The sequence below is a fragment of the Ambystoma mexicanum genome, chromosome 6q (genome assembly GCF_040938575.1).
Source record: "Ambystoma mexicanum isolate Mex_15411 chromosome 6q, UKY_AmexF1_1, whole genome shotgun sequence".
Taxonomy (NCBI): Eukaryota; Metazoa; Chordata; class Amphibia; order Caudata; family Ambystomatidae; genus Ambystoma; species Ambystoma mexicanum.
Window position 1 is genome coordinate 1,602,729,690 of NC_090937.1, and position 21,244 is coordinate 1,602,750,933.

Sequence of the window (21,244 nt, forward strand, 5' to 3'; positions counted from 1 at the left end):
GGTTATACAAAGCAAGGATGCAGACGCTAAGGATGAAAAGGAATATTGGGGGCAGAATGCAAATGCTGATTCCAATCAGAAAGATGCATCCTTTCAAGCCTTTTACAGCCACCCAATCACTGGTGGTCGCTACATACAAGCTACCTAGGTGGCAAACACTAAAGAGGTGTACTTCAAAAAAAGGTAGCAGGCGCTCCTCTCCAGAAAGAGCATGGCATGATAACCTGTTCTGAGATGATGTTTGCAGCACACGCTTTTTGCTCACTGTACCTTTCACAGATGGGAAATATCCATTTGCATATTAGTCTTTGTCCCGCCCACATTGGCAGTCCAGCACCAAAATGCTATGGCAATTCCTCTCTGAACAAGAGTGCCAACAGCAACCCCATACACGTGTTTCAGCCTTGTTGGGCCTCATCAGTGAGGTGAAGCTGCGCCTCTCTGGGCACAGTGAGCAGGGAGTCCAAGTCTGGGCACAGTGAGCAGGGAGTCCAAGTTTGGTTGCCCCCAGGTAACTCAGTGTGACCAACCCCAAGTTCCTTGTAAATACTTCAAAAAAGGTAGCAGGCGCTCCTCTCCAGAAAGAACATGGCATGATAACCTGTTCTGAGATGGGAGTTTGCAGCACACGCTTTTTGCTCACTGTACCTTTCTGTAAAGAAGTGTATTTGACTCCAGAATCCAGACATCATTCAGATATCTGAACAGAACTGGTGTTGGCACACATGGACCCGCTTTTCTGAGGTTTACAGAAGACATTAACTTGCATGTCTTCATCGGTTTCCTTTCAAACTCGGGGAACAAAGTTACAGGGTTAGTTTTTACACCAAGGGTCATCTAGTGCATTCCTTGGGGTAAAGCATGCTGAAACACAACATTCTGATTTTAAGTATCTACACCACAAACCACATAAGTACAAACAGCAAACAATACAAAGAGACTGGCCAAGGGAACAGGGTATTTCTGGGACACCCCAAACATAAGAGGTCAAGACACATTGATAAGAAGTCTATCCAGCACGAAGGATGAGAAGGCCTGGCCCCTGAGCAGGCATGTCCTGACTATGAACCTGGGGAATCAGCAAATAGGTTTGATTGAAGCACTTTGGAGGTGAGCGGGTAGGTGTGCTGCAGTGTGACAGCACCATGAAGCGAAGACAGCTGGTGAACGTTGCAGTGGCAAAGTTGATCAGAAAAGCATGCAAAGATTTAGCAATTGGACTAGATGCAAGAGTTGGCCGTATTTTCATCACAATGAATGAAAATACATTTGGAGTGGCTTCGAACACCACTAATGTAGGTCAGATAAGAAGGGAATTTCTAGCAGTCTGTTCCCAACACCAACCCAGGTAATCAAAATAGGGAATCATTGTCCGAGTCTTAGAATGCAGCTGAGGCAGGAGAGACGAGCAATCGGGATTATGCTGACTCACAAGAAGTGTATCTTGCTAAAGAAGAAATCAATTTAATGGCAGCCTTTACAGAGATTCAGCAATCCTCCTAGAAAGAAGAAAGCAGGTTCATCGCTCTATAGACTGCAAACTGAATTCCCCACAAACTAGAATTGCCATCAATGTGAATGGTATCTCGCATACCAGAGAGACTGACATCTGGATTCCTTCATGAGTTCTCATGGTGCAGACCTGGACACTGGGAACTAAATTCAGGACAGATCTTGTAACGATTACAGTATTGGAGGATTTGATAGAGCGACCGGGTTATGGTGCAAGAGCTGGCATGCAGTGGATTTTGGCTGCAGGGTAAAGAGACACTTGGTGAAGAGGCTCAGTCCTTTTTGGAGCCAGCGAACCTGGACGGCCATAATGGAGGAATTGTGAATGTTTTTAGAACAGTGCGGCTATCAACAAGAGGCCATGCAGGCACTAAAGGTCGAATGATCTTGGCGGGCTACTAGAAAATGAAAGGCAGAGGTTCTCTGAGGGGTGGCTAAGAGGGACATGTTTTTCAGAGGTACTAAAGGTCTGGTATGCCGAGATCTTTCTAGAGACAACTAAGTGAGATGTTGCTAACTACGTACTATTAAGAAGTCATTTGGAGTGATGGGAAGTGATACCACATTTTGGTTCTTTGCGAAGCTATGGGTGGTGCATAGGGCAAGATACAGTTCTTTGCAAATGCAATGGCAGGTGAGTGATTCAATAGAAACTGCAATCCAGACAGGGAAGCAGTGGGGAGAGTTTTTCTGGGAACAATTAAAATGTAGAGAGATCCATTGGATGGATTGGGCAGGGATAGGGTTGGGAAGCAGGCGCTGTCCGGATTGACTGTAATAAGCGTTTGGATTATTTTTCTCATGTTTATTTCCTTACCATCCATTTCCAACCCTCTCCTAGTCTGCGGACGGAATGGAGATTGTAGACCTAGTAAGGAACAAGTTACTTACCTGTAAATGTTGTTCTCCAGCATGGGTCTGGCATGGACTCACATGCTCATGAATATTCCCCGTCGTCAGGCTGGGAATCCTCGGTAAAGAAAAAAATCAGTATCAGTTTTGTTTCTGATCTGATCACTGATCTCTGTGTCATACTGCCCCCAGCCAATGACTGCCCTCTCCCTAAGCGCCTCCCCTCACAGCCATCCTCAGATTTGGTAGCACGTAAAGTGGCAGTATGACCAAGTGAAGAGCCGCAGAGGAGAAGGAGGGAGGGTTCGCATGTGAATCCATGCCAGACCCATGCTGGAGAACAACAGTTACAGGTAAGTAACTTGTTCCTTCTCCAGCATGGGGTCTGGCATGGATTCACATGCTCATAAATATAAGAATACATAGCAGTATACACATGCAGAACCATGGGAGGTGGCAACAGGCTCAACATTAAGCAATACAACAACTCAACATTAAGCATCTCTTACCGCCTCACCAGGCTCACCTTAAGCGAACAGGTTGCGCAGCACTGCTTGGCCGACCCTGGACTCCTCCCTGGAGTCCCGGTCGACACAGTAGAATCTTGTGAAGGTGTGCGTCGACCTCCACGTAGCAGCCCTGCAGATGTCCAGCAGGGGCACACAAGACAGGAACGCCGTGGTAGAAGCGATCGCTCTGGTCGAATGGGCTCTCGGACAGCCGGGCAGCAGTTGGTTTGCCAACCGGTTACAGTGTATGATGCAGCCGGAGAGCCATCTGGAAATGGAAGCCTTCGAGAGAGCCTTCCCTTGATTCACAGGTCCAAAGTTCACAAACAGCTGTGATGTCTTCCGAAAACTCTTCGTGCGGTCCACATAGAAGTTCAGCGCTCTAGCCACATCCAGCGAATGCAAAGTCCTCTCGGCCGGAGAAGAAGGCGATGGGAAGAAAGGAGGGGTGCGTCTTCAGCACCACCCTCGTGTCGTGAAAGGTCAAGTATGGAGGCTTGCAAGATGGGGCCTGGATCTCTCCCACTCATCGTGCGGAGGTGATGGCCACGAGAAATGCTGTCTTCCACGACAGGAACTTCAACAGCACCGAACGCATAGGCTAGAATGGGGCCCCCATGAGCCCGGTCAGCACCACGTTGAGCTCCCACGCCGGGGCAGGGGCCTTCACCGGCAGGAACGATCGGAATAGTCCCTTCATAAATTCCTTCACCAGGCGATGAGACCACAAGGACGCCCGTCCTGTAGTTCTGGGGTATTGGGAGATGGGCGCCAGATGTATCTTGATGGAGGCGTGAGCCAGTCCAGCTTTGGCCAGCGACCGTAGGTACAGCAATACTGGAGGGGCAGTAATCCGCTGAGGGTTAATCATCTGTGCACGGCACCAGACAGAGAACCTCTTCCACTTATATCCATAGCATTTGAGAGTTGAGGACGCCCTGGCTTTTGCAAGAACCTCTCAGCAGTCAGCCGGGATATCGTATCCTCCAAACTCTAGTGCTGCAGGAGCCAAGCCTGCAAGTTCAGCGACTCCGGGTCGTGATGAAGAATGGCACCTCCTTCTCTGGAGAGAAGATCTGCGTCCGTCGCCAGCTTGATAGGTGGGGACGCTGACAAGTCCAGAAGGTTCGGGAACCAGATCTGTCTCGGCCACGCCGGTGCGACGAGGATCATCCTGCACCTGGACCTCTTGAGCTGGTTGATGAGACGGAGGGAACGCGTACAGGAACAGGCCGTCCCAAGGGAACGAGAAAGCATCGCCCATGCTCCTCGGCTGTGCGAATCTGCTGGCGAACCTCTGGCACTTGGAGTTTGTCGCTGTCGCAAACAGGTCGATCTGGGGTTTGCCCCATCGTTGAAAGAGCCGATCCACCTGGTCCTGGCGTAGTTCCCACTCGTGGCACGAGCGCAGCTCCCTGCTGAGTGAGTCGGTGATGGTGTTTTTTATTCCTGCCAGGTGGAAAGGAACCAGAAACATCCCCCGGGCGACAGCCCAGTGCCACAGATCCTGGGCCTCCCTGGCTAGGGCTGGGGATCTGGTGCCTCCCTGCTTCCGGATGTAGAACATCGTGGTGGTGTTGTCGGTGAAGATCCTCACCACATTTGAGCGCCCAGAACACGGCTCGTAGCTCCAGGATGTTGATGTGGAGAGGCCTCTCCTCCGGGAGCCAGAGGCCTCTTGCGTGAAGATCTCCGGTGTGGGCCCCCATCCCTCCAGGGAGGCGTCCGTCATTACCGTCTCCTGATACGCCGGGGTCTGAAAGTCCATGCCTGCCGTGAGGTGCGCACGGGCACCCCACCATAGAATCGCCCGACGGAACTCCTCGTCGAGCGGGTTCCTGTCTTCGAAGCTGCCCGCCGCTTGAATCCAGTGGGCCTCGAGGAACTCTTGTAGCGGACGCATCCGAAGTTTTCAAAGGGGCACAAGGTAGATGCATGAGGACATCATCCAGAGGAGGGACTTGATGGACCTCACTCTGGCCACATCCGTGGCTAACAGGCGCTGCACCTTGCCCAAAATTGCCTTTGTCTTTTCTTCCGACGGAGATGCCAATCGCTTCACTGTATCGAGCTTCGCTCCCAGAAACAGTGCCACCTGCGACGGGACCAGATGGGATTTGGGGTAGTTGATGGCGAATCCCAGATCCGTGAGCAGGCGGACGGTCCTCGCTGTGTGTTCAACGGCGAGTTCTCTTGACCTTGCACGGATTAGCCAGTCGTCCAGGTAGGGGTGGACGTGGATCCCTTGCAGGCGCAACCGAGCCGCCACAGCTGCGAGGCACTTGGTGAACACCCTGGGTGCCGACTTTAATCCGAACGGCAGGGCTCTGAATTGGTAGTGTCTTGAGTATACTCCGGAGCCCTGGAGCCTCTTGGGGACGAGCTCGATGGATCGCCCTTACCTCCAACAGCAGTTGAGGGAAGTGATTCTCCTTCCTGGCCACGGGAGGAATGCGAGGACACTGGTTTTGAAATTCTAGTGAGTGTCCGCGGGCCAGGGTGACCAGCACCCAACGGTCGGTGGAGATGGACTCCCACACGCTGACGAACTTCGTCAGCCGGCCTCCCAGGGTGCTTCGGTGGGGGCCTGACGCTACGGCCGGTTCAGTCCTGCTTGGAAGAGGCCTTGCCGCCTTGGCCTCCTTGCTGACGGCGGCGAGACCCTCCTTGCTTGCCGCGGCCTCTGTAAGCCTCCTGGGACGAGGAGCGGGCCGCCTGGCGGTAAGTAGAAGAGCCACTGCTGGATCCCTTGGAGGCTCCCTGTCTGCCTCCAGAGCTCCGAAAGGGCCGCTGTTGCTGAAGGACTCCTAGGGCTCGGGCTGTTTCCGTGTCTGTCTTGATGGCCTGGAGGGACTCATCCACCGTCTTTCCAAACAGATTGTTGCCGTCGAACGGCATGTCCAACACTCTGGTCTGGACATCCTGGCGAAAGTCGTCGCCTTGAGCCATCCTCGTCGTTGGAGGCAAGCCCAGTTGGCGAAATCCGGTATCGGCAATGTACGTTGCCACCGTTATGGCGTGATCCGACGCCACCTCGCCTTCCTGCAGAATCTGTAGGGCCTCCGCCCTCGTCATCCGGTAGGAAGTCTAGCAGAGGAGCTATCTTGAACCAAAGCTCCCTGTCGTAACGGGCCACAATCGCTAAGGCATTGGCCGCCTTAATCGTCGCCGCCGCCGACGAGATGACTCGTCGTCCCATGGAGTACAACTTCTTGCCCTCGCTGTCCGGCGGGAAGTGGAAGTTGAAGCCGCTGCACCCGCTGCTTTCTTCTTGGCCGCTGCCGAGACAACAGAGTCCGGCATGGGCTGGGCCCTGAGGCACAAGGGGGCGGCATCGGGGACCCAGTACTTCTTCTCGTACCTGTCCCTTTTGGCGGGTGTCGTGGAAGGGTTCTTCAGGATAGCCAGCCCCTCGTCCCAGATGTCGTCGAGCAACGGCACCGCAAGGACCGTCTTTCTCTTGGCCTCTCGTCGTTGGTAAGGAAAACCTTCCTTTTTCTGTTCCTCAGGGCAGAGCTGGAAGAGCTCGGATGCCCTGGCTATCATGGCGTGAAAAGAGCCAATTTCGTCGGGCGGAGAGGCCCGAGGGGGGGGGGGGGTGATGACAGGGTGTCCGTTGTATCATCGCCGCCGTCGTCCGTCCCCGTATCCTCCCGAGGGTCCGGCGAGGGGGATGAGGGGTCCACAGGCCTCGCAGGCACGAAGGGCGGCGCGGGGTGGACTCTCCTCCGCTTGTTCAGAGGGCTTCCCGATGGTCCTGGTTCTGGATCCTCCATCGGGGTCCGTGGTAACCTCGTCCTCATCTCAGTACATAAGGATTGGATCGCCAACAAAATGGCCGCCAAGCTATCCTGGGGCTCGGGTAATGGCTGCGACGGACGGGATGGCTGCTCCACTGGGCCCTCGTCGTCGCTATCTCCGATCACATCAGCGGGAACCTTCCCCTAGGATAGAACCTTCTCGAACCTTGTTGAGGCCTACGAACCTCTCGTTGAGGCCTTTCACGGTATCCACCGGATCCTCCTCGGAGGCTGAATCCGAGTCCGTAATGGCCACCAGCTCCCCCCCTCTTTTTCCACCGGGGTCTTCACGGGGGTCTTAATAATGGTCTGGAAAGAGGATTCCCTCTGCGGTGGCAGGGAAACTCTGGGCCCCGAGGCCACCTCCACTGGCGTAGCCTCTGCAGGCTTCGCCAGGGCCGCTGCGACAACCTCGATAGAGGCCTTTGCCGGTTGGATTAAGGCCCTCACCACCTGGGGGCAGTATAACACAGAGATCAGTTATTGGTTACTACTAAGAAAGACAGATCAGAAACGAAACTGATACTGATTTTTTCTTTACCGAGGATTCCCAGCCTGACGGGGAATATTCATGAGCATGTGAATCCATGCCAGCCCCCATGCTGGAGAATTGAGCTCACTCGGAACAGAAGACGAGTCAGACAAACCAATGCCCCAAGTCGAGAACATGCTCAGTTTAGTCAGAGATCGGTGCTGAGGTTTTGGTAGTATTCCTAATATTTGCTTGCAGATGCTGGTTGAAAAGATTAATGCAAGACCCATGCTGGAGAACAAGAGTTACAGGTAAGCAACTTGTTCATTTTCCAGCACGGATTCACATGCTCATGAATACAATTACACAGACAACGAGGGGCAGTGGCAAGGTTCACAGAAACAATACACATAACCCTGGAACAGACTCACCTCAACGCACGTTGCACAGCACGGTTTGGCTGACCTGGGACTCCTCCCTCGAATCCCTGTCGACATAGTTGAATCTTGTTACGGTGTCGGTAGACCTCCACGTAGAAGCCCTGCAGATGTCGAGCAGGGGAACACCAAAGAGAAACGCTGTCACCACAGCAATGGCTCTGGTGGAGTGGGTTCACGGCCAGCCTGCAAGCAGTCGGTTGGCCAGAAGATGCAATGCATGATACAGCCGGAGACCCACCTGGAGATGGAAGCCCTAGATAGGGCCTTTACGTGTCCCAAAGGTCCAAAATGGACACAAAGTTGAGAAGTCTTTTGAAGGTCCTTTGTGCATGCAACATAAAACTTCAGGGCACGCGCAATGTCTAGTGAATGCAATGAACTTTCAGCAGGCAGAGAAGGATTTGCAAAGAAAACTGGTAGGACCAAATGATCATTCAGATGGAAGTCTAATGGTACCTTTGGCATGAAGGAAGGAGGAGTTTGCAGAACACTTTGGCCGGGTGTAACAACAAATATGGAGGATTATAGGAGAGCGCCTACAGTTCCCCGAACCGCCTGGCCGAGGTGACCGCCACAAGGAAGGCAGCTTTCCACTAACTGTAAAGAGGCCTGATTCATAGATTCAAACGAAGGACACATCAAAGAGCACGCTCTTTGGACCAGCCAGCCCTGGAAGAGGCATGACTACTCCCGAAAGTCGCGTCAGAGATCTTCCCTTCCTTGATCCACCCCACTAACCTCCGGTTGCAGTCCTTCCGTTTCTTGGAGGAGGGAGAAGGCCTGGCAAATCAAACATCCGTCAGCATCGTGGTCGGGATGTAGACAACAGAGGCAACCTGTGCTACCGATCTTCGATGAAGATGTTCTTTAGGCAGTCCTCACAGGCCCTGAAGAGGCTTTTCTTTGTGGCGTCTGCCATGGTGTTGAGCAAAGACCCAAACATGTGCCTGAGTCGACCACGGTTTGGAGATCTTGCGATGGAACAAGGTTCTCCAAAGTCAACTGACGAGCAGTTTTTAGCATAAAGCTAAACTGCTTTAATTTTAGCACGGATTCCCAGTGTGACAACGGAGAATATTCATGAGCATGTGAATCCATGCTGGAGAACAACTAGTATCAGGCTTGCGGGTGCCTTTGGCATCACCAGAACTGATTGCTTAACGCAAGCAGCACGGGAGGAGGTCAATCACTCAAATGCCTCAAACCTGCATGCACAGGACCCCGTATTAAGAAGATTTTGGCACCAAAATTACCTGACAGACTCTAGGACACCCAGTGACTGATCTGCTTGGCAGCACCACCACAATTTTAGACCAGAGGAGCAACCCATCGAGTGCTTGGCTTAAAGAGAGATCATGTCTGCGTCATACTGCGAGAAGCAATAAAGGTTTCAATGCCTCGACTCCGAAACCAATAAGTGGCATTGAATGGGTTGTTAAACGAGAGAATGAGAATAGGCAAGACATGTTAATAAGGCGGCCAGCAAATAAAACTCACAAAGGGTAGCAAGAATGGTGCTGAAGTATCAAAGATTGGGGACGGTGTCCATGATGAGGGAAATGGACAGAATAAAAGAGCGCTCGACTTTCTGCTGGTACTTTCACTTTATCTACGAATCAGTACATGGAGACATTAACCCTCTCCGCTCTTCACCCAGATTTACTAGATTATTACACTGTGTCCTGCCACTTCTCTACACGACAATGAGCCATCCGTTCAAGGCAGCAGGACTGCAATGCCAACAAATGAGCTGGAAACAGCTTGATAGCATCTCCCAGACAGTTCTGTTTCAACGTTTCTCAATCTCCTACACCTTTCCTCCAAACCGAAAGGGCATTATTTTAAGATTCAATGTAGAACACCATTTTGTTACGATTTCTGTTAATGTGGAGAAACAATGTGCTTAGTGGCTGAAGTATCCTCAAGAAAACTGCTGCCGGTGGGATAAAATTGCCATCTTGTATTTAAACAGATATTGTAATGGTTGAAAACAAGTTTTTCCAATCACCATTAACACTTTGACACAGATTACAAATCCAAGGTAAGGTAATCCATGCACTTGGAGGTCCAGACGGCCATGAGGCAATTGTGATAGGATATATGATATTTTATGTATATCGCGCTCGTACACCAGTGTTTCAGAGTGCGACCAAGCAAAAGGGAGGGGCACAGGGGAGAAAAACAACGGTCTTACTAGGCCCAGTGACATTGAGAACGTGCAAGTGCATGGGGGAGGGAAAAAGGGGGAAAGTGCATGGGGGGAGACATTGGAAAGTTCAGAGTATAGGAGAGAACAAGATTAATAAATAAATACGGTGAGCAAGGACAGTGGTAGTGCAGCCTGTTAGTGGCAAAGTGCAGAAGAAGGGGGGGGGTCTGTAAGGGCCCAGATAAAAGGCATAAATTATAATAAATAAATTGCAGCATAATCCTTAAAGACTTTGGAAAAGCACAGTATTTTCATATTGAAACGACATACCTTTCACAAATAAGAGTTTGGAGCTTCAAAAAAGGATTAGTCTTTTGAGTACACACAAGCATTCCAGGAATAGGTCAGAGTACACGAATGAGCATGTGCTGCAGAAATATGGTCCTCACCTTGGTGCGCCTCACAGTTGTCTGGAGAGTGGCCGTTGAGGGCAGATACGCAAGGAGGAAAGAGTCACACACAGAAAGACAGAGAAACAGAGCAGGAGCAGCAGAGGCAGCAGAAAGTGCAGCAAAAGGAAACAAAAGACAGACTGTAGTTAGTGAACATGGTAGCAAGGCAACATGCGCGACAACCTGGGCTATAACAAGCTCCAGATGTGCATGATGTTTCTACAAACCTACAAAACAGGGCCTAAAGAAAATAGTTCCTGGTGACGCAACATCCTTGAAGAGTTGGTTTTCCTGTGTTAATTTTGTAGAACTGTTTGTACTGATGACCCCAATCCTACCTTCAACCCTGCCCCCAGAAAGCAATCAAACAATTGCTTCACATGGTACCTTTCTGGCTAAAGAAGACAACATTTCACATTTTAAAAAATTACACACCCTTTAAATACTCACAATTTTCCAAAAAGCAGCTTAAGGAAGTAAGCAAGTAATAGTAACTCGTGCAAGCTCAGCGACAGAACGGAGAGCAACAAGCACCAGCAAACACTAGTGTGAAAAGCATGAAAATATGGCCAGGACCAGAGATGCCATACCATCAGCTGTGCCCCTGAACAAGGGTCAACGTGGCCAGAGATTAAGACCACTGGTATCAGATGGCCTTTGAGATGGACGAGGTTCATTCATTTAGGAGCTTTAAAATGCACTGCACATCACCTCACTGTCTCTTCGGAGCACAATGTTTGCCAATGGACATTCTGCCAAATCATCTTGGAGAGGTAGAATTCAACACAAGAGTCAGTATTTTTTTATAATTCCATGTCTCTAAAGATCATCCCTTCTAAACGATTCAGGAAGGGAACTGTATTTGGGGGAAGGGGTTTGAGTTTGGAGGACGAGGGTAACTCAGTGGCATGAGGAGTTCTATCGGGGGCTGGGTTGATGCAGAAATTCCTGTACTGTGGTCTACATACAGTATTACTACAAGTATAATGGGACACACTGCTGCCGCAGAGCAGGGCATACCAGGAATGATATCAAAAGGAAGGTATTATTTTAGTGTATATTCAGCTTGTGCTTTGTGATATGGCCTGTGCATCTAGGCAATAAGCGTCCCCCTCTAAGATTTGTAAATACAAGAATCTGGTGACTGATCAAGACAGACTTGCTCTGAACTTTGAGTGGCCAATGGGCAGTTTGTTCTTTTCCGGGGAAATGTAGTGAAAGAGGACCTTAAAGGAGCTTACTTTGATGTGGTATTTAATCAATCGGCCACAGCACTCTTAAGGTACAATGCCAGCTCAAGTCAGACTCGCTATTTGGTGTTACATCTTTGCCATAGAGACTTATAAAAAACTGATTTTGAATGTAACAAAAACAAATCAAATTTGTTCCCAACCTAAGACCATAAATCTATGAAGTCACTAACGTTAATAGCAATTTTATAAATGCAGAGTTTAACACGAGAGTGACAATGTATTATGGTGCACGAGGTAAACAGGCCTAATGCGATTCTGGTTGCCATCATTGGAAGCCCTGGGTGCAGGATAAAGGCGCACTTCAAAGAAGTCGCTTTTTGAAGTCGCTGTTACGCTGCGACATTCTCGGCTCCGTGGAACACTGTTCGTGCTGATACTTTGAGGACACTCCTATTGGAGATTTGTTGGTGTTCGTAATCTGATGCAAAGATAAAGACCTTCATTTCTACATTACTGAACTCACCAATACGAATATATATTTTAAATATATTACCCCTTTTTGTTTCTCTTAGGTTGACTCCGCCCACTTTACCCATAATTCTGTTAAAAAGGGCCAAGCGCGCACTTCAAGGAAGTCGCTTTTTGAAGTCACTGTTACGCTGTTAAGCTGCTTTAGCTGACCGCGTAACGCTAACCTCTACCCTTTAACCTATATATTAGATTGGCTCTGAATTTTACATTACTAATGAATTCCACAATGCTCTAGAAACAATCTTTTGTGATAAAGACAGGTAGAATACTGACATTCCAAAGTCACAGAAAGCTGCTGGATATACTTTAAAAACTAGAATGCCGCCCAGTTTAATGGTGACGCGGGCGTCCGTCCATCTTAAAGCTACACCTTTGAAACCGTCTCCAATCATAGCACTTAAGAGGAAAATATGTGGAAAACCGTCTCAATTCATCAGAAAAAAGTGCCAAGGGTGACATTCGTGAGTTTTACCCTCCACGCACTACTATTGATTCTCTTTCTGATATAAACTGTAATAACAATGTACCTATCAACCAACCTGTAATAATTAATATATGTGATCATGGATTGGATGCACACGCATCGAACTTTACTATTTCTGATACTCAGGTTATCGAGTTTGCTTCGAATGTTGTGATCGATTCATCTGTTGTAGATTTAACTACGCAAGGGACCAGAAATACCAAACAAGTAAGTCCATCTATGAGTTCTAGTTCATCATGCAGTAATAGAAAAGATTTTTCCTTTTACAGTAAGAATGTTTCCGCTGTTACTACATGTCAAAATGATGAAGAAATTGTAGAGATACCACGTAGTGACGATGAAAAGTTACAACCTCTACAAAAATCGTCACTTCCAATTGACATGTTCTCACATGCAGCCGAGTTTGTTTAATCATTCTAGTGACACTTTAGCCGAGAGCCCCACATCATTTGCTCACAGAGGAAAAAATTAGATGTTTGCTCTCCAAACTTGTCACCCGTGTTAAAAGAGACATCAAACAAACATAATCTTCTATTAGAAACTACTCTCAATGCAATGAATGAACAAGTTACTTTACCTGGTAACGTTCTTTCGATGGGATGGTCCTACGACGTATTCTGTGTCTATGACAGTAATCACCACAGCTGTCCTGCTTCGAGAAAAAAAAAAAAAAATCGGCGTCTGCGTCGATGACGTTGATACGCTGTCCTCGAGGGCCTCCGTCAAGCCGACGTCACCGGATGTTATAAGTAGGACGCACGACGCCCGTAGCCTCAGTTGTAGTTTTTTCCCCAGAACGTGTGGCACCAATCTACTCCCAGTATGACCACAGAAAGCCTTGCGGAAAGGTAAGCTGCAATCGCATAAGAAATTCTGTAGCGGGGCAGCGATATGGAATAAGTCGTCGGACCATCCCATCGAAAGAACGTTACCAGGTAAGATAGTAACTTGTTCTTCGAGGGGATTGGGTCCTCCGACGTATTTCATATCTATGACAGACTCACAAAGCAGTACCAACGTATGGAGGAGGGAAAAAGAATTTAGAATATAGAAATTTAGAATGCCCAATCAAATTGCAGAGTAAAGGACCGCCTTGCCAAAGGCCAGATCCTGCCCAGGGATAGAAACTAGGGAGTAGTGTCGTACAAAAGTATGGAACGAAGCCCATGAGGCTGCTTCACAGATGTTACGAATAGGAACACCCCTCTGCAGGGCAGTAGAGGCAGCCATACCCCTAGTAGAATGGGCCCGTAAGCCTAGCGGAGGGTCCTTACCCGCCAAGCGGTAACATTCAGAAATTGCCAAGATAATCCATCTAGACAAAGTCTGCTTAGTAACAGCTTGTGCCACACGCCTTCCAGCATAACCAATAAAGAGCTGATCGTCCACTCTGACCCGGGACATGCGTGAAATGTGGAAACTTAAAGCTCTCCTCAGATCCAACCTGTGGAGCCTCTCCTCTTCCTTACCAGGATGTGGAGGAGGATAAAATGCCAGAAGAATAACCTTCTGGCTTAAATGATATTCCGACACCACCTTTGGAAGAAAGGAAGCACGAACTCTAAGGACAACCCTGTCCTTATGAAACAATGTGAAGGGTGGCTTCACTGAAAGTGCCTGCAACTCGCTCACTCTGCGAGCGGAAGTGACCGCAACTAAAAATACAGTTTTAAGGGTTGACAATCTCAAAGGACAAGAACGTAAAGGCTCAAATGGAGCACCCATTAGGAATTTAAGAACAAGATTCAAATCCCAACCAGGCACCTGGAAAGGTGACAGCGGAAACACATTAGTGTGCCCTTTGAGAAACTGAGAAATTAAAGGAATTTTGAAATAAGAACACTCCTCAGACGAGTGCTTAAATATGTACAGCGCCGCCAGGTAACCTTTAACGGTACCCACTTGCAGGCCCCTTGTAAGCTAATGAAAGCAAAAAAGACAGAACCACAGGAATGTCACATGAAAAAGGATCCACATTCTTAACCCTGCACCAGTCGCAGAACTTTCTCCAACGGCAACGGTACAGGGACTTTGTTGACGGCCGTCTGGCTGAAAGCAACACCTCCATCACGTCTTCAGGGAGGTCCCAATCCCTATACCTCAACCTTTCAGAAGCCAAGCGTGAAGGTTGAGGGATTTGACCTCTGGATGGAGAACCTGACTCCCTCCCGTGAGAGCAGATCGTCTTGGTCGGGAAGACGACATGGAGGGCAGATGGACAAGTCGAGAAGGTCCGGGTACGACGTCCTCCGGGCCCAAGCCGGAGCAATGAGGATCATCTGGGAACCGAACCTCTGTAACCTCCGCAGCACTTGCGGGATGACAGACTGGAGGAAACGCGTACAGCAGTGGGAAGGACAACTCCACCACAAACACGTCTCCTAAGGCTCCTTTTGGAGGAAATTCCCACGAGCAGAAGCTTTCGCACTTCCGGTTGACACTGGAGGCAAAGAGATCCACTTGAGGGGTCCCCCAAAGGGCGAAGATCTCCAGGAGAATCTCCTGAGCCAGCTCCCACTCAGAGATCGTGCTCTGCCTGCTCAGAGCGTCCGCCATCTCGTTTTCGTCTCTGGCCAGATGAACTTCCGAGATCGAAACATCCTGCTGGATGGCCCAGAACCAGAGCTGCATCGCCTCCCTGCACAGAGGAAGTGACCCTGCCCCCCCCCTTTTGTTGAGGTAGTGCATGGCCACTGTGTTGTCCGTCAGAATCAGGACATTCTTCCCTTGCAGTTGGCAGAAAAGCCTTCAGGGCAAGCCTGACGGCCCTCAGCTCCAACAGATTGATATGGAGTCTGGACTCCGACGGGATGCGTCCGTCACGATCGTCACCTCTGGCCAGGGCAGCCAAAATGGAGCCCCCCCTCATCAGATTGCCTTCGACGGCCCACCACAGAAGGTCCTGGGCGACCGAGGGCGGCACCAGAATGGGGTCCGACATCCTGCTGGAGGACTGCGACCACTGGAGCTTGAGAGCCCATTGCAGAAATCTCATCCGCAACCTGGCCTCTGGCACCAGAAGAATGCATGATGCCATGAGGCCGAGCAACCTCAAGAACTCGAACGCCGGGAGACTCTGGGCATGTTGAAACTTGTGCATCATCTGCTGAATGTGATGAGCCCTCACCTGGGGAGGAAAACACTGCACCAGGGATGTGTTGAGCACTGCTCCGATGTACTGGAGCCGCTGGGTTGGCGTCAAATGGGACTTCTTTAAGTTGAGGGAGAAGCCCAGCTTGTGAAGGGAGAGGTAGGTGACGGACAGATGATCCAGGACTTGCTCGGGAGAGCGCTCCATGATCAATCAATTGTCCAGGTAGGGGTAGACGTGAATCCCCCCTTTCCCCGAAACACGCTGCCACCACCACCATAAGCTTGGTGAAGACCCTCGGGCGGAGGTCAATCTGAACGACAGGACCCAAAACTGAAAGTGCCAGTCCTGAAGTTGAAGGGCCTGGAGGACTTGAGAAAGAGTAACCATCTTGAACTTGTCCTTCCTGAGGAGCTTGTTCAAACAGCGCAAGTCCATGATGGGTCTCAATCCCCATCTTTCTTCGAAATCAAAAAATAAGGGGAATACCATTCCTTATTCCTCTCCGCTACAGGCACCAGGTCTATGGTGCCTTTCTCCAGCAGGGAAGGAATTTCCTGCGCAAGGAGCGGATCCGGACTCTTCAAAGAGATTCCCTGGTGGATTGTCGTGAGGCCTCTGCCGGAAAGGAAGACAGTAGCCGTGGGCTATGATCTCCAGAACCCACACATCTGAAGTAATGGCACGCCACTCTACAAGATGCTGTGCCAACCTTCCAACAACCAAGGAAACCATGGGAGCTGAAGCGGCTGCGGCAGTGCCTTAGGGCAAAGAGGCAACTGCCCAAGCGGCCTTGGCACCTCGAGTACCCTGTTTTCCACCTCTGACATTCCTACGGTGGCCCCTTTGACTTGCAGCTCCTCTCGATTTACTAAAGGATGAGTAATATTGAAAGGAACCTCCCCTCCATTGCTGTCCCCTAGGACGAAAAGGCGGAGGTTGGCGAACTGCAGCGCTCAACGACTTTGCTGCAGCTTTGGAGGTCTGCAACCTCTCAAGGCTCTCGTCAGCCTTGCTGCCAAAAAGATGTTCACCATCAAAGGGCATGTTGAGGAGCCGGAGCCGGGCTTACACATCAGGAGCAAACCCAACTTCTGCAACCACGCAAAACTGCGTATTACGGTGCTCGCCACCATGGACCGGCTGACACAATCTGTCATGTCCAGACCCGACTGAACGGACTCACACATGGCATCCTTGCCATCCTGCACAATAGCAAGAAAACCATCCCGTTTCTCCCCTTCGGGAATATGTTCAGTCGCTAACGAAATACAGTTCCAGAGTTGGCTGCCTGTAAAGCCATACCACCTGAAGAAAACACTTTCTTCGCCCAGCCATCAAAATGCTTGTCGTCCCCAACAGGAGAGATGGTAGGGTACGACGCCTGCATTGCTGGAGCCGTAGCCGCCTGCACCACCAAACTCTCCGGAGTGGGGTGCATGGTCAAGTAGCAGGGGTCGCTACTGGCTGGGTGGTATTTTCGCGGCAAAGACTTGCTCACTGCCGGGAGACTCTTCAGAGCAGTCCAAGCCGCTGCCACCCTTCTTTGCAAGGCCATATGGAATGGCAGTACCCGGTCAGTTGGTGGACCTTGGTCGAGGATATCCATCAGGTCATCCTGCAGAAAATCCACTGGTGGCGCAGACCAGCCCAAGTATTCCGTGACCCTCGACATAAGGCGCCGGTACGAGGACTCGGCATGGGGGCCAGGCTTAGGCCTACAGAACTCCACCTCCGGAGAGGTGTCCAGACCACTGGCGTCGTGCAGCGACTTACGCAGGTCTTCAATCTGGCTATGACCAGACAAAATCTCGTCTGGCACCTCCTCAGGCACCATACCGTCCCCAGGCCCCTCATCCACCTCAGAAATATAATCCAGAGGTTGGAATGAGGGCACAGAAAAAGGGACAAAGGCATTTTTAGCTTTGGCCAGAGCCTTTCTGGGGGTTTCCACCGTGCCACAAGGTACCTCTGACAAAGCAGCCTCGAAAGGCGTCGACCGAATTGGCGTCGAGCGTGGCACCGCCCGCTTCAACGGCGTCGACACTGTCCTCGAGGGCAGAGCCCCGAGCGTGTCCTTCGACAGCCTGGGCGCCGATGGCGTCGACAGCTTCCTCGGAGGTGGAGCCTCGAGAGTCCCTCAACAACCTTGGCGCCGAAGGCGTCGATGTCTTCCTCGAAGACTTCACAGGCTCCGACGGTCTCGAGGGCGTCGAGGACCGGGACCTGGAACGGGCATGTCTAGAGCAACCATCCTTGTCCGACCGGGACCTCTAAGGCGCCCGGTGGTCGCAACGACCGCTCGAGAGCGAAGGCGGACGAGTGGCGTCTCTAGCACATTCACAGCCGGCGTCTTTCGACGACGCGGACGGAGCCCTGCGACTGAAAAATCACCATCATCTCCTGCCAGAATGAATCCCATTCCGCAGGAGTGGAATGCTTGTTGGGACAAGCAACCCGCCGACGGGCGGTGTCCTCGGCGATGACTGGGAAGACGACCGGTGACAGCACCTCCATGAGTGCCTCGAAGAGGCAGAGGAAAGGCGGGACCTACTCTTGGACTGAGACCCCCCCGGACTTACCCAGAGGATGCAGAGAGTCGCCCCTCGAATCGTCCGTCGAAAGCCCAGTGGATCGCGACTTCCGGGGCTTGGCCACCTTACCTACAGAAAGCTTTTTCTTACGCTCCCGCAAGGCCTTCGAAGTAAGCAACTGGCAGTCAACACAGTCATCCGTGTTGTGGACCTCCCCCAGGCACCAGAGGCAAGCGTTGTGCGTGTCCGTCAACGACATCTTGGAACCGCAGTCCCGACACTTCTTAAAACCCGGCCGCAGAGTGGAAGAAGCCGAAGACATCATAGACTCCACAACGAACAGGTTCGAAGAACCGAAAGAACAGAACTGAGTAGAATCGAGGTTCGCCGAGATCTCCGAAGCGAACACGTTCGCGGAAAAAACGGAACTGAGGCTATGGGCGTCGTGCGTCCTAGTTATAACATCCGGTGACGTCGGCTCGACGGAGGCCCTCGAGGACAGCGTATCGACGTCATTGATGCCGAAAATTTTACCAGTGCAGCACAGCTGTGGTGATTACTGTCATAGATATGGAATACGTCGGAGGACCCAATCCCCTCGAAACAACTATCATGTCTTTGGTTACATTTTTTGCATCATTAGAAATCACGCATCAAATGCAAAAAATTGACAAGATTGTTGAATGGATGAATGACTGGGACATGAAACAAAATGTTAAATCTAAACAAGATTGTGTTGCTACTGACCGAAATGACCAAAAAGGTTTTACAAAATCCTAGAGATGATAAACAATCCTCTGCATTAAACATGCAGCCCCCACATTTCTCCGCTTCCAGAATTGGAAAAAATGATTGCCTTTCAAACTTGTCAGGAAGTGTCTCGCGATTCTTTACATGCAAAAATGTCATATCCAGCAAACCTTTTAAAAAAAACTAAGAATCAAAAGAATTTGAAGCACAATAGTAGTGCGAACGTCAAACAGTTTGTACAACGCCTGACATTGGTTAAAAATTCTAACTCGAACATAAGGAAAGTAATACAGAATAAGTATAAATATTTAAATAAAAAAATCTGAACAAAAATGTAAAAGATTACGCTCCTTTGAACGAGATTATTACGATGATCGAGTCCCTTTTTGTCCCAAAAGACAGTGAACCCAAAGCTAATCCATCTGCTTCTGTTCCTGTAGCAGATTGTATCCCGATCCATACAGGCTGTTTAGATCCTGAGAAAAATCCAAATGAGCTACTAACTAAAACACCTATTGCTATGCAATGCCCAAAAGAGAAAAAATCTACTATTTCAAAAGAAATACAATTGAATCAGAATAAATCTCTTTTCTCTGATGAAATCCTGAAAGAGATTCAGGCTGAAATTCGAAGATCTTTAGAAGACTATAAACATCTTAAACAGCCAACTTTAACTTCCAAATCTTTGAAATCCACCCTGCCCCTTTATGTGGATGCTCAAGAGATAATAGCGTTGCCAAGTGAACTTTCTAGACAGTTGGACTGTACACCACAATTGGTCTCTCATACGAATCCAAAAACATCAATAGTTGAGACGACTTCACATCTTAACAAGAGAGAGGATATAAAACGCGATTGCATAGGAACAGTACAGATGAATATTAAGAGCCGAAATTCATCATGTAATGGATGAATATTTAAAAATAAATAAAAGAGCTCGCTATTAACACCATTGAAACAAAAATGGCATATGTGAACACACTCCCAAAAGAAAATGCAATTAGCACCATGCTTCTCTATGCACCAGAACAAAAGAACCTGCTGCAAAATAAACAGCAAACGCTAAGAAAATGTCAAGACACATGCCAAATCAAAAACACATCCATCTATTTATACTGAAATGCCGTGCTGCTCCATTCGAGGTGCGCCGAGCCAGTGTCTTAGCGATTTGTGAAGCTATACCAAACCTGAGTGTTGTCCCTTCTAATGACATTACTCAGGTCGAATTTCTGAATGATTCAAATCTGTACGTGGTCATTCTGGCTATTGACCCTACAGTTTATGAGAGCCAAAATGACCAAGAGGTAGAGATAACCTCCACACCCCAAACGCAACAGTTGAAAATATATAATGATAATGATAAACGTAACTCCAAGAGATTGTGCCAAGAAAATTCCCTGTTAAATTATGGAGATGAAACAAACACACGCTATAGTTCATAACTACTTTTAATGAAAAAACCCATTGAATTTTCAATCATAAATTGGAATACCTGCGGCCACTCATCTATTGAAAGATTCTTCGTAGCTACTAACGTACAACATCATAGACCTTCAAGAAACGTGGTTCACCACAGTGCCTGTGTGGAACGAATATGAAATCCTCCTGTCCCCCGCAATTAAAGGAACCAAAGGTAGACCAGCATCTGGGCTAATGGTAGCTGTTAACATTGACTCTGGCTTCAGAATCTTCCCCTGGGCCCAACCAAACCCCTTCTTACAAATGGTTAAAATAACGTCATGGCAACCTTATGGCCCTAATAAATGTTTACCGACACCCCATGGGATCGGCTGATAAGATCTTCTTGAGAGAGCTAGAGAAATTGTTAAAACTTATACTCCAATCCCCTGAGGTTACGAATATTTTTGTTGTTGGGGACTTGAACCTACATTGTTTGGCAAAGACATCTAATAACCGAAACAATTTGTGTCAAATGAGAAGAAATTATGAAATCTTGTAACCTACTGATGCTTAATGGCTTAATTAAAAATGGTATCCCGGCCCATTACACCCGGAGGAGAGGTATTAATACCTCTATTATTGAATATATGTATGTGGATACCAACTCATTCAGTCTAGTGACTAAATTTGAAGTAGTGCATTGTTCCAATATCGACCATGAAATGCTTACTGCACATTGGCATTCTGATAGTACATTATCAGACTCTTACACTAGTAGATATACTCCAAGACTAAATGTAAACAACTCACAAATTAGATTTCGATGGAATGAACAGTCGCTAACTAGTCTTTATATAGACTTTTTGAGATTAAAAGCAAGTTCCAACTGGGAAGATCAAACATATCTTTCAGCTTTACATCTATACAAATTGAATCCTCACCCTTCCTCCCAAAAGAAACATATAATGAGGAATTGTTTCAATAGAAAAATACAACAGCGGAAAACAGATTTCCGCAAAGAGAAGAGACTGGCCTTACAACTTCCGATATCTGTAAAATAAGAAGCTCTTCGTG

At 49.0% G+C, this 21,244-nt stretch overlaps 1 protein-coding gene across 6 annotated transcripts in view; it reads right to left on the reverse strand.

Annotated features, from left to right (window-relative positions):
- Window positions 1-21,244, reverse strand: part of DCTN1 (dynactin subunit 1) — a 1,327,898-nt gene that overhangs the window by 793,291 nt on the left and 513,363 nt on the right. For 4 of the 6 annotated variants that reach the window (XM_069632341.1, XM_069632339.1, XM_069632340.1 and 1 more), the window contains one exon: window positions 10,184-10,204. The exons of the other annotated variants lie outside the window; for them this stretch is intronic. In XM_069632341.1, the coding sequence (XP_069488442.1) occupies window positions 10,184-10,204 (21 nt within the window). The remainder of the gene's footprint in view (window positions 1-10,183; window positions 10,205-21,244) is intronic. 6 annotated transcript variants of the gene reach the window in all.